This window comes from Monodelphis domestica, chromosome 5 (assembly GCF_027887165.1).
Source record: "Monodelphis domestica isolate mMonDom1 chromosome 5, mMonDom1.pri, whole genome shotgun sequence".
In the NCBI taxonomy this organism is placed as follows: Eukaryota; Metazoa; Chordata; class Mammalia; order Didelphimorphia; family Didelphidae; genus Monodelphis; species Monodelphis domestica.
In genome coordinates, this window is record NC_077231.1 from 15,712,283 (window position 1) to 15,725,384 (window position 13,102).

General features: G+C 31.9%; 1 protein-coding gene across 13 annotated transcripts in view; it reads left to right on the top strand.

The window, feature by feature from the left end:
- The window catches only part of CCDC91 (coiled-coil domain containing 91), a 481,978-nt gene that overhangs the window by 153,885 nt on the left and 314,991 nt on the right, over positions 1 to 13,102 (top strand). For 9 of the 13 annotated variants that reach the window (XM_056797660.1, XM_001373145.4, XM_007502853.3 and 6 more), the window contains 3 exons: positions 7,081 to 7,250; positions 8,490 to 8,693; positions 11,416 to 11,520. In XM_056797660.1, the coding sequence (XP_056653638.1) occupies positions 7,081 to 7,250; positions 8,490 to 8,693; positions 11,416 to 11,520 (479 nt within the window). The remainder of the gene's footprint in view (positions 1 to 7,080; positions 7,251 to 8,489; positions 8,694 to 11,415; positions 11,521 to 13,102) is intronic. The other 4 variants (XM_056797665.1, XM_056797666.1, XM_007502852.3 and 1 more) reach the window with 1 other exon arrangement.

Genomic DNA, 13,102 nt, shown 5'->3' on the forward strand with positions numbered 1-13,102 from the left:
AGTAATTGATTAGTGTACTATTTTGTCACATCCTCTTTAACATTTATTACTTTCCTTTGCTGTCATATTAGCCAATCTGCTAGGTTTGAGGTGGTACCTCAAAGTTGCTTTGATTTGCATTCCTCTAATTATGAGAGATTTAGCACATTTTTTCATGGGCTTACTGATAGTTTTGATTTCTTTATCTGAAAACTGCCTATTCATGTCCCTTGTCCATTTCTCAAGTTTTCATTCATTGATTTTTTTGTACAATTAATTTAGTTCCTTATATGTTTGAGAAATTATACCTTTGTCAGAGGTTTTTGTTATATTTTCCCAATTTGTTGCTTCCCTTCTAATTTTGGTTGCATTGGTTTTGTTTGTACAAAACCATTTTAATTTAATATAATAAAATTTTTTTTATTTTACATTTTGTCATATTCTCCGTTTCTTGCTTGGTCTTAAATTCTTTCCATTTCCATAGATCTGACAGATGTACTATTCTATATTCACCTAATTTACTTATAGTTTCCTTCTTTATAGTTAAGTCGTTTACCCATTCTGCATTTATCTTAGAATAGGGTGTGAGATATTGATTTAAACCTAATCTCTCCCATTCTGTTTTCCAATTTTCTCAGCAGTTTTTGTTGAACATTGCGTTCTTGTCTGAAAAGTTAGTATCTTTGAGTTTATTGTATACTATCTTGCTGAGGACATTCAGCCCAAGTCTATTCCATTGATCCTCCCTTCTGTCTTTTAGATAATACCATATTGTTTTGATGACCACTGCTTTTTAGTACAATTTAAGATCTGGTACTGCTAGGCCCCCATTTTTCTCTTTAAAAAAAAATATTCTCTTAATATTCTTTATCTTTTGATCTTCCAGATTGAACTCTGTTAAAATTTTTTCTAATTCAATAAAAAAGTTTCTTGGTAGTTTGATACATATGGCACTGAATAAGTAAATTAATTTGGGTATAATTGTCATTTTCATTTTTTTAGCTCATCCTACCCATGAGTAATTAGTGGTTTTCCAGTTATTTAAATCTAGTTTTACTTTTGTGGAAAGTGTAGTTGTGTTCATATAATTCCTGTTTTTGCCTTGACAAATATATTCCTCAATATTTTATAATGTCTAGGATGATTTTAAATGGAATTTTTCTTTCTACCTCTTGCCCTATGTTGTGTTGGAAATATATAGGAATGCTTATGATTTATGTTGAGTTATTTTGTATTCTGCATCCCATTCCCCATAATTTTGATTTTCCTCTTTCTTCTTTCAGTATTTCCTTCTACAGCAGTGTTTTGCTTTTAATCAATCTATTAAATTCCCTCCCCTTTCTCTTTCCCTCCCTTTAGATACTCCTCACCTTAGTTTTTCCCTCTCAACTTCCCTGTAGTATAAAATAGAATTCTATTCTCCAATATAGCTAGCTATTCTTCCCTCTCAGAATTGATTCCATTGAAAGTAAGTTTTAATTATTCCCTTTTACTACTCTCTTCCTCTCAATTTTATATTACCCTTCTTCTCTTCCCCATCCCTTGCACCTCTTCATGTGATATAATTTATCTTATTTTTCTTCTTCCTTTAAGATTCTCTTGATGTCACAATCTTCTATTCCCCCTCCCCCTTTTTTACATAACCACTTTGTACTCCAATTTCTACCTATGAATAATTCTTCTATTTACTATGATACTGAAAACAGTTTTTGAGAGTTACAAATATCATTTTCCCATGTATCAATATAAATAATTTTCCCTTGCTGAAGCTTTTAAAATTTATTTTTCCCTTTCTTGTTTCCTTTTCATGTTTCTCTTGAATTTTGTATTTTGTATTTGGGCATCACATTTTCCATTTAGTTCTCATCTTTTCCTTACAAATAATTTAAAATTTTCTATTTTTTTATATGCCAATACTTTCCCCTTGAAATGTATAATAGTCAGTTATAGGTGATCCTTCTTTGTAGACCCAATTCTCTTGCCTTTCTGAATATCATATTCCAAGCCTTGTGGTCCTTTAGTGTGGAAGCTGCCCAATCCTGTGCAATCCTGATTGGTGTTCCTTGATATCTGAATTGTCTCTTTCTGGCTTCTTGCAACATTTTCTCCTTGTCCTGGAAGCTCTTGAATTTGTCAGTTACATTCCTGGAGATTGTCTTTTGAGGCTTTAATGTAGAGGGTGATCTATGAAGTCTTTCAACTTCTATTTTGGCCTTTTGTTCAAGAATATCAGGGCAATTTTCTTGGATTATGTCTTGTAATATGATGTCAAGGCTTTTATTTTTTCCAGGTTTTCAGGTATACTAAAGATTCTCAAATTGTCTCTCCTAGATCTGTTTTCTATGTCAGTTGTCTTTCTGATGAGATATTTCATGTTTCCTTCTATTTTGTCATTTTTTTGACTTTGCTTTCTTAATTCTTGCTCTCTTGTGAGATCATTAGCTTCTGCTTGTCAAATTCTATTCTTTAAAGTGTGGTTTTTCAGCTATGATCTTTTGACTTTTCTTTTCAGCATGATCTATCCTGCTTTTCATGGCTTCTAGCAGGTCATTTCTGGTCTCCAGTTTGCTTATTACTTGATGTAATTTCTGTACTTCTTTTTCCATGTGAGAAACTCTGTCTTTTAAACTGTTATTTTGTTTTTCAACTATTTCCCACTTTTCTTGCCAAGTTTCTTTCTTTCTTATTTGGTTCTTGAACTCAAATTTGATTTTCTCAACAGCTTGTGACCAATTTCCATTATTTATTATGAAGTTTGGATGTGTTTGCTTGTTTGTCTCTCACTGCAGTCACCTCTGTACTCTGCTCTTTTTCTTATAAAAATTATTTAAGGTCAAAGGCTTTTGCTGTTGCATCTTATTTCTTTTGATACTTGTGTGTTGTAGTTTCTGAGTATTGGTAACCATTGCTATGTTAGTTTATTTTTTCTTTTTATTATCTTTGTTTCCCACCCAGAAGTCTGAGTGAGGAGAGTAGTTAGCTCTGTATATTGTGTGCTTCAAGACATTTTGCCCTGAGTCTGTTTTTTTAAGTCTCCACAGTGTCTCCTGTGGGCAGCTTGTCTCTTCCCTATCTTGGGACTTAGGCTACATGCACATTAGTCTTGGATCCCAAGTGTCGTTTCCAAGTCCTTGTGCTGTCCTCAGGGGTAAGTCTGTGGTGTCCTCAGCCAGCCCCTGAGAATTTAGTGATTGCTTTAGTGTGTACTCTGACTCTGGCATGATAGGTGGCATAGGGGAGGTATGATCAGCTTGTGCTTTGGTAGGTACAGTTTTAACCTCTTATAAGTGGAAATGACCAAACCCTGCCTACCTTCAAGCTGTGCTCTGTGGATAGCCCCTTCACTCACTTGATTTTGGTTTTTGTTCTTTTGAGATGCTTTGTTTTGATTGCTAGTAGAGAGAGTCATAAAGTTCCTTTTACTCTGCTGCCATCTTAGCTTCGCTGCCATCTTAGCCTTGAAGTCTACCCTTATAATTCTTGAGAGAACAGATTTTAATTTATTAAAAAAAATTCTTTATTGTGCATTTACAATAACAGTAAACACAACTAGAATTTGTATAGCACTTTAAGGTTTGCAAAATGCTTTAAATGTGGGTTTTTTATTTTATTTTTGCAACAACAATTGTGAGGTAGCTGTTTTCATTATTCCCATTTTTTTAGATGAAATAACCTGAGGCTGAGACTAAATGGCTTGTGCCGGGTTAGAAAAGTCTGGATATCTGAGAAAGGATTTCAGCTAAGGACTGCCTGTTTACTGTTCTGCATAATAATTTCAGTATTCAAGTATAAGAAATATTTTATGAGAAACTTAAAAAAATTTTAATAGGGTAGTAACTGTGATTTTATTTGTATCCTCTTCTGTGCTTTTAATTTTCTTCTATACATTTTTAAAAAACTTTATTGAATTTTTTCTTTAAAAAAATCTAAGTTTATAATTTTTCAAAATGGGAATTAGAGGGGTTCTGCCCAATGTAGAAGTTCAGTGTTTTTGAAAGATAATTGAAATAAATGTGACCTGCAAGTTTCATCAAATAGAAAGAACATTGAAAGGCCCCCTTTTAGGGAAATAACTTCTTATTTTCTTGTGTCAAAGGCCAAAGACTGGACTAAAGAAAGATGATGATGATTCCTAGCTTTCTGATAAGTGTCCAGAAGGAAATTTAGGAAGTAGAATAAAAAATTTTGCTGATTTGTTTTTTTTCCCTGGTGGTCTTTATAGAAAGTTTTGATTCTATGATATTTATAAATTTTATTTTACATAGTTATAGCTTTTAAAATAGTCTTAAATTTTGTGAAGCAAATCCTGCTAGGCAGTTGTGGGTAACAATTCTAACTGTAACGAACTGAGTTAGAAACCTTCCTTAGATATTTACCTAACTTTTTGACCCTTGGCAATTCACTTAGTCATTTTCTGCTTTAATTTCCACATGTGTATAATGGGTATAATAGTAGTACCTAATTTCCATTGTTATTATAAGGCTCAAAATAACAAACATCTATAAAATGATTTTTAAATTTTTAAAATGTTAGCTCTAAATGCTGGCTATTATTAATTGTCATTGTGGTGGTGGTTGTTGTCAAGTGTGTAAGAATAGTTTTAGGGTTGTGACCTAATCTAAATTACTTTTGGTCTCTAGGGAATATCCCAAATAAAATACCCAAGTCAGTTTTTAAATTTATGGTGATTTAATTAATATAGAGGGAAAGAGTTAAGGAGAAGGGAGAGGGTAAAGGTGTAGGATTTCTCCCACCTGGCCTGTTTCAGGGGGAGTTCAAAGTCCTCCGCCACAAGCTCCCTGAAGATATTAGTGGCTTTCTAAGAGGGCAGTGTTGGGGGAGGTAAGGGAGAAAGAATCAGCCTAAACTCCAATAGAGCTCAGTAAAGAAGCCTCACCTGTACTAGGCTACTCAGCTTCCTCCAGTATGGTATCAAGGAAAACTTACCGCTAAACCTGGACAATAGCAGCCGCTACCCAAGATGTCAAAATGTTCAGCAGGCTCCGCCAGCCACCTCTCCTCCGCCAAAGAGGCCGGAGAGAGGAAGTGACGCGAAATATATAGATGGTTTTTGCATCACTTTCCTGTGTCTCACATGTACCAATGCTGGCTTAAGCTTGACTTAGGACAGTCCAGGGGTCTGTCAGCTGTTTCTGATTTGTCATTTGCTAGCACATGTCTGTCATAGGCCATCCTCCTTAATACTTAAACCTTAAGTATGGGTGTAGCCGTCCCTTTTTTTGTTAGTCTAAGTAGGATGGAGTAATCTAAAGTTCACAAGGGTACACAAAAACATTTTGAGGATTCTATTTGTAGTAGGGAAATTTGTTGTTTGGTATAGCAAGTTTCTTATACATAATCTTAACCATTTCCTGATCATATTTTTCTTAATATCTGGCATATGCTCATTTTTGCAATAAGGATTGATATATTGCATAATTTACTTTTCTTTGTTCTATGATCTGCATTGATCAGGAAGTCCATGCTTGTTAAGGATGAATTTTCCATAACTTCAGGTGGCATTGAGCTGATTCTGAATCATTATCATTATCCTCTCAATTTCTATAAATCAGTCATCTTGTCTGTGGTTTTTGTTCAATACTTCTTTGTTGGCAGATTTTTGGTTGAGTTAATGTGAATGTCATCCATAGAATGCCTTACAATTTGTCTCTTGAAATTTGTCATTTAATATGCTTTGTTTGGAGATACATCACTTTCAGCTACTTTTGCTGTATGAAGTAACATAAACCTATTGCCAGCCACTTACTATTTCTTTGTAATGCGCATTTGTTCCAAAAGAATTTCTGTATATTTTCAGCTTCTTTATCATGTACTCTTAGAATATCTGTCAGTCTGATTAATGCTCATTGATCAAGAAACATTAATTGTTCCATATTTGTTGTGGAGTGATGAGCCATGTGTTTTATATGCTTTGTGTAGGTTTTTGTTTAAATTTTTTCTAGATCTATTTTCTTCCATTTTCCTATACCAAAATATATACTAAACATGATGATGCATAGGTTAAGGGAAAAGGAGCAAGCAAACTTTTAATTCTCAAATTCCAAGAGAGGGACCAGAAATCAAAATTAGACTTCATTTTTCCAAAGGTAGTATCCACAATGAGATGTTACACACACATACACTCACTCATTTAGTAATGTGTATATATATATATATATATATTTCAAATGGAGTTTAAGTGGTATCAATGTAAAACATTTGTAATTAGTAGAGAAAAAAACATTCAGAATATTATCAGAGGAAAGGGATGTTAAAAATTGACAGATATCTTAACTATCTTGAATAATTAAACTTTAAAAAAAATCAGTTAGGCTGAACATATTGCAATATTAGAACAAAGAGGCCTCAATCAAAAAATGCAGTTCTTGAATTTATCTCTTGCCTCTTCATGGTAGAATTTACTACTCAATTAAGAATTAGAGTTTTTCACAGAAGAAAAACATTTCCTTGATCACATGGTTTGATGAAGATATGATTCGGGATGTAGTCTCTAAATGACTACTCTATTGCAAATAATAATATGGAAATAGTTCTTGATCAAAGATACATATAAAACCCAGTTGAATTGCTCACTGACTATGGGAGGCGGGAGGGAGGGAAGGAGAGAAAGAATGTGAGTCTTGTAACCATGGAAAAATATCCTAAATTAAGTAATTAAATAAATTTTAAAAATGAATTCAAGTTTTTAAATTTTTAAAATTATTTATTGCTCTATAGTATTCTGTTTTCACTTGGGGAATTCAAATATCTTAAGCATTCAGCTTAACCAAATGAAATTTATTGTTCAACGGAAACAATTTTCTACAAAATGAGGTAGCTTAATATTATTTTCTGGGAGGCATATAGCTTAATATCACTAAATAAGGAGAGGGCCTGACACTGGCACCTTGTTAATTCAGTTTCAATGTTGAGATGAAATGAAGCCATGAAATGAAGCACTTTCATACTGTTTTTCATCCTGAATGTTCAAGTATTTTTCTGTTAAGAACATTTCTTATATATTTCAGAAAATAATCCATGTTGAACAAATTTAAAATTGTGCTTTATTTTGTAATTCTTAAATTTTATTTTTTTTATTAGTATCTGGAGTCCATATCACCCCCCCTGTTTCTCCTGAGAGTATTCTGGAACAACCTTTGTCCTCAGCTCATCTTATCTCTTCTAAGCCCATCATTTCATCACAGAATAATGCACTGATTGTTCCACAAACAGGCAACAATATTGTAAGTCATGCATTATCTAAAGATCAGGTAAGGATCTTGATTATTAGTTATCTGTATAACTGCATAAAATCTATCTGTCTGTCTATCAATCAAATTATACATAATCTGGCTTTACAAATCAGCTGGTAGTTGATTCAGGTAGGTAATAAGAGTTTTTTTTTTTAAAGAAATAGAATCTTTTTGTGTGGGGCAGTGAGGTTTTGCAGTGAATAGAGTGCTGAATCTGAAGTTAGGGAGAATGGAGTTCAAATCTGGGTTAAGGTACTTAATAGCTGTGTGGCTGTGTGACCCTGGGCAAATCATTTAACTTTTTGCTTAGCTTCTGCATATGTAAAATGAATGGGCAGTAGGTGGCATAGTGGATAGAATCATTGAGCCTGAAGTCAGGAAGAATCAAATTCCTGAGTTAAAAAACTGGCCCTAGATACTTATGTAAACTTGGGCAAGTCCCTTAATCTTTTTTTCCTTAGTTTACTCATCTATAAAGTAAGTTGGTGAAGGAAATGGCAAACCATTCCAATATCTTTGCCAAGAGAACATCAAATAATGTTTGGGGTTGGATATGACTTAAACTACTAAACAACAATTTTACAACCTTTATATTACTAAATTGAATTTATTAATGTTGGATAAATCACAAATATATAGTCAGATAAAATATTTTCATAGTATTAAAATTTTTTATTTAAGCAATAAAGTGTCATTGTAGGAGGAAATTACATTTGAGGGGGATATACATAATCTTAAGATGAGATGTAGCTATAATTTTATTTAAAGATTTTGGCTTCTTATTCAGGAAAACCAGGGTTTTATGGGTGATATGGAAGCATCTATTTTTTGTATCTAGAATTTTGCAATTATTTTGAAAACATGGTGGACTTTCAGAGTCTGATTAGATTAGCTTCAAATACATACATAGAAACTTTTGTGGAAATGACTAAGAGTTTCACTTGTTCTTGGACCAAAATATGATCAACTAATGATTTATTTTTTTTTGTAAGGACTTTTCCTTGGCTAGAAGTTTACAAAACTTCTTTGGTGCACTGTAAGCCAACTAACAAATGCTTTGTAGGAAATTGTGTCCCTTTCTAAAAGTTGAGGTTTTATACTACTTTTATAGTTACTTTTATTTACTTAAAGAGTTAAATAATTTCACAGTCTGATAAACCTTAATTTCCAAATTCAGTTTCTTATGCTCTTGGGATACTTTTTTATTCATTGATAAATTGTATAATTTTCTTTGATTTTTTTTTTCATTTGGATTAGGTTCAGCAATCAACAAATACTGTTGATCCTTCAGTTTCTCCATTGAACTTAACTGATAAAAAAAACAATGAAACAGTTAAACTTGTGGATGCTGCTGCTGAAGATCACAAGGCTATTGGGTTAAACATGGATCTTCGAGAAAAAATTGCAAGCTTAGAGGTTAAACTTAAAACTTCTGAAGAGGAAAAACAGAAAATTAAAAAGGTATGATCATATTTCCTTGCATAAATATTTGAAATTTGATTAAAGGATTCCAATTATGATTTAAAACTCATCTGAGGAAAGTAACATTGTAATACTCTAGCATGTTTTTATACGTTGAAATAAATCTAGTACTAAGTAAAACTTTCATTGATAAATAATATGCAATCTGAGATTGGATCCCAGTAAGCTCTTTTAGAATCTAATACAGTTAATTTTGTTAGGTTTTGCTTGAACTCTTAGCTTATGACTTCATCTGTGATATGTAACTACATATACGTGTATGTGCATTTATGTATATTTGTTACCTGTCTCTCATAACTACATATGTTTATTATATATAGTTATATACTGTTCTATACACACCAACTATGGATTACAAATAGATCTTTTTGTTTTATATACATGTGTAAATATATGTGTATATATACACATGTTATATACATGAATAAGCTTATTAAAGGTAAAAACTTGTCTAAGATTTTTGGGATATCCTTGTATATTATGTGTAAATGTTTCTTGTTCAAGGAAAATGCAACTCTAGGAAGTTAGACATCTTGGGAAATGTGAAAGTGTTAGAATTTTATGAGCCTATTTTTTATTTCATAAGTCTTTTTTGTAATTAAAAATTTTCCTTCAGCAAATTTGTTTAGAAAGAAAATTTATAATTATAGTCCTAAAGTTATGACAAAGGTATAGAAACCTATTATTTCTATACATTTTTCAGAGATGCATGTCTATGAAACTATCAATTATTAACTAAAGTTCTCTTCTTTAGTTTGACCAGAGCAGGTTTTGAGGATGATAATAAATATTATTATATTAGAATGATAGATATTTTGAAATATTTTTTAAAAAGAACAGTCATTTATTCTATATGTGCTTCCATAAAGCACCATGGCTTACAAAATCTTGCAATAACAACCACAGAATTTATGGGTAAAATGGGGTTGGGGTTTAACGCTCAAAAAATTTGTCAGTGATACATAAAATAGGATAAGTAATTAAATTGGTAGTGTAGTTTTTATTAGATTATGAACTTCTTGAGGATAATTACTTTTTTGCCTCTTTCTATCCCTCATGGTTAGCATAGTGCCTAAAACCTAATAGGCACTTAATAAATGTTTATTGAAGAACTAATGGACTCTAAGTGCAGGTTGAAACTTTTTTTTACTTTATTTTTCATTTTTTATTGTTTGTTTGAACATGGCTAAAATGGGAATTTATTTTGCCTAACTTAACATTTAAAATGAGTATCATATAACTATTTGCCTTCTTAATGAGTGGAAGAGGGGTTACAAGGAGGGAGGAAATTTAGAACTCAAAATTTTAAAATCAATGTTAAAATATATAAATGTTAAAAAAAGAAAAAAAGAAAAAGTACCAAAGATGGAAAAAATGTTTATTGACTGACAGGTATTTTTACTGTTATTCTTAAAAGAAATCATGCTCATGCAAATTTGAAATTCTCATTATGCTCAAAATGTACCCTAAATATCACTTTGTTGGGACAAATTTCTGTTTTTGAAACATGCATTATAGCAGAAATAACAGTGAACATAAACTGCAATAATATTTTGAGTCTTTGATTTTTCCATGAGATACGTAGATCTGTGGAAGAAAATAATTAATTATACTATACCATCTATTATTAACACAATTCTTTTTTTTGACATTATTTTTTTATTTGGTCAATTTCAAACATTCCTTGGTTACAAAAATCATTTTCTATTCCTCCCACCCCTCCCTTGACCCCTCCCATAACTGACGCACAATTCCACTGCATATTACATGTGTCCTTGATCAGAACCCATTTCCATGTTGTTGGTGTTTGCACTAGGATGTTCATTTAGAGTCTACATCCCCAATCATATCCCCCTCAACCCATGTAATCAAGCAGTTATTTTTCTTCTGTATTTCTACTCCCATACTTTTTTCTCTGCATGTTGATAATGTTCTTTCTCATAGGTCCCTCCAAGTTGTTCAGAATCACTGTATTGCCACTAATGGAGAAGTCCATTAAATTCGATTGTACCACAGTGTATATCAGTTTCTCTGTATTTCTCCTGGTTCTGCTCCTTTCACTCTGCATCACTTACTGGAGGTTGTTCCAGTTCCCACAGAATTCCTCCACTTTATTATTCCTTTGAGCACAATAGTATTCCATCACCAACATATGCCACAATTTGTTCAACCATTTCCCAATTGGAGGGCATTCCCTCATTTTTCAATTTTTTGCCACCACAAAGAGTGCAGCTATGAATATTCTTGTACATGTATTTTTCCTTATTATCTCTTTGGGGTACAAATCTATGGCTAGGTCAAAAGGAACACAATTCTTAATTTTAAATCCTTTAAATATAAATTATTTTAATCATCTTTCTCTAGAACTTTGTTTCATTAATTGCATTCATACATATAGACAGACAGACAGACAGACAGACAGACAGATAGTCCTGGAAGAGACTTTAGGAGCCATCTAATTAATTCCCTCATTTCTGGATGTCCTAATATTTACAAAGGTCAGTTTCATATTCAAAGAAACATGAGGACAACCAAAACCTTTCTGGATATTTCTGGGCATTCAGAAATTTTGATTGTAGGTATAAAATTTATTGCAGTGAATTTGTGCAGTTGATTTATATATAATATTCTACAAAAAAAGATAGCTTGGAATTTTGATAGTTTCCACTGTAACATCTGTTACTCTGATTTTTTATTTTAGGATTTAGAAATGTTGCTGGAAAAGCATAGAATTCTAGAAAAAGACTTCCTAAAAGACAAAGAAGATGAAGCACTTTCTCACCAAGATAGATACAAAATGCTTCAGGTAAACTCACTTTAATATTTAAAATACAATCTTTTAATGAAATGATTTGATGTGTCAACTTAAAAGTTGGTCAGTAAATATTGAGAGTGAATACTTAATGAACATATATTAAACAATATCTAAGATTTCCATCAATAAATATTTGTAGAATGAACTTTTGATGACCATTTGATGAGGATAGAACTTTGTCAAACTAAAGATGCAAAAAATTTGCTGGGAAAGATCCTATTCTGATTCCGGAATATATGTGGATTTGAGTTGATTCATCTATTCAGTAGTCATTTGACTAGAATTTATTAAATTTAATAAATATTTAATAAATATGCAAAGAATTTTTGCTAAGCTGTGATATATATAGCCCCCTTTCTCCAAAACAAACACATCCTTTCCTTCAAAGAACTTTCCTTTTTCAGAGGGAAACACCTCATATATATATATGTAAATTAAATAGAATCTTTATGCAATGTGAATTTGGTAAAATTTTGAATGGTGAATCAGGATAGAATTCCTATAAATAAGTGGCATAGTGTACAGAGTGCTAAGCACTTAATGGATTTGTTTCTTTTGGCAAGTCACTTAATCTCTCTCAGCCTCAGTTTCCTCACCTGTAAAATAGGTATACCAACACCTATTTTATAGGGTTATTATGAAATTCAAGTGAGAATGCACTTTGACAACTTAAAGTTCTCTTTAAATGTTAGCTATTATTATTTATTATTAAATTATTTTTTCACATTTTTTTAGAATATTTTTCCATGGTTATATGATTCATATTCTCTCCCTCTCCTCTTCCCTACCCCGCTTCTGGAACGGACAAGCAATTCCACTGGTTTATACATGTCTTATTATTCAAAACCTATTTCTATATTATTCATATTTGTAATAGAGTAATCTTTTAAAATCACAACCCCAAATCATATAAATATATATATAATAATATATATATAAATATATATAAAATATAAAAAAATATATATAAAAATATATATATAATATACCCATATAACCAAGTGATAAATCATGCTTTTCTTCTGCATTTGTACTTCCATAGTTCTTTCTCTAGATATGGATAGCATTCTTTTTCATAAATTCCATGAGATTATTCTTGATCATTGAATGCATTACTATTAGTAGCTAAGTCTATTATATTTGATTGCTCCACAGTGTTTCAGTTACTGTGTACAATGGTCTCCGAGTTCTCCTTATTTCACTCTGAAGCAATTCATGGAGGTCTTCCCAGTTCATATAGAAATCAAGCTGTTCATCACTCTTTATAGCATAATAATATTCCATCACCAGCAAAGACCACAATTTGTTCAGCCATTCCCCAATTGAGGGACATCCCCTCATTTGCCATTTTTTTTTGTCACCACAAAAAGCACATATTAACTATTATTATTGACACTTGAGTTGGTTTTTGAAGGTAGCTAGGGATTCTGTGTAGTGGAAGTAAGAAAGGCACAAAAATGACACAGAATCTTCAATTCCAATTCAATAAGATGATTCTTAGATACATAACAAGCCTGGTTTTTCTCCTGACCTCTAGGGTCATCTATTACCAACTGCCTTGGGTGTTTTGAAT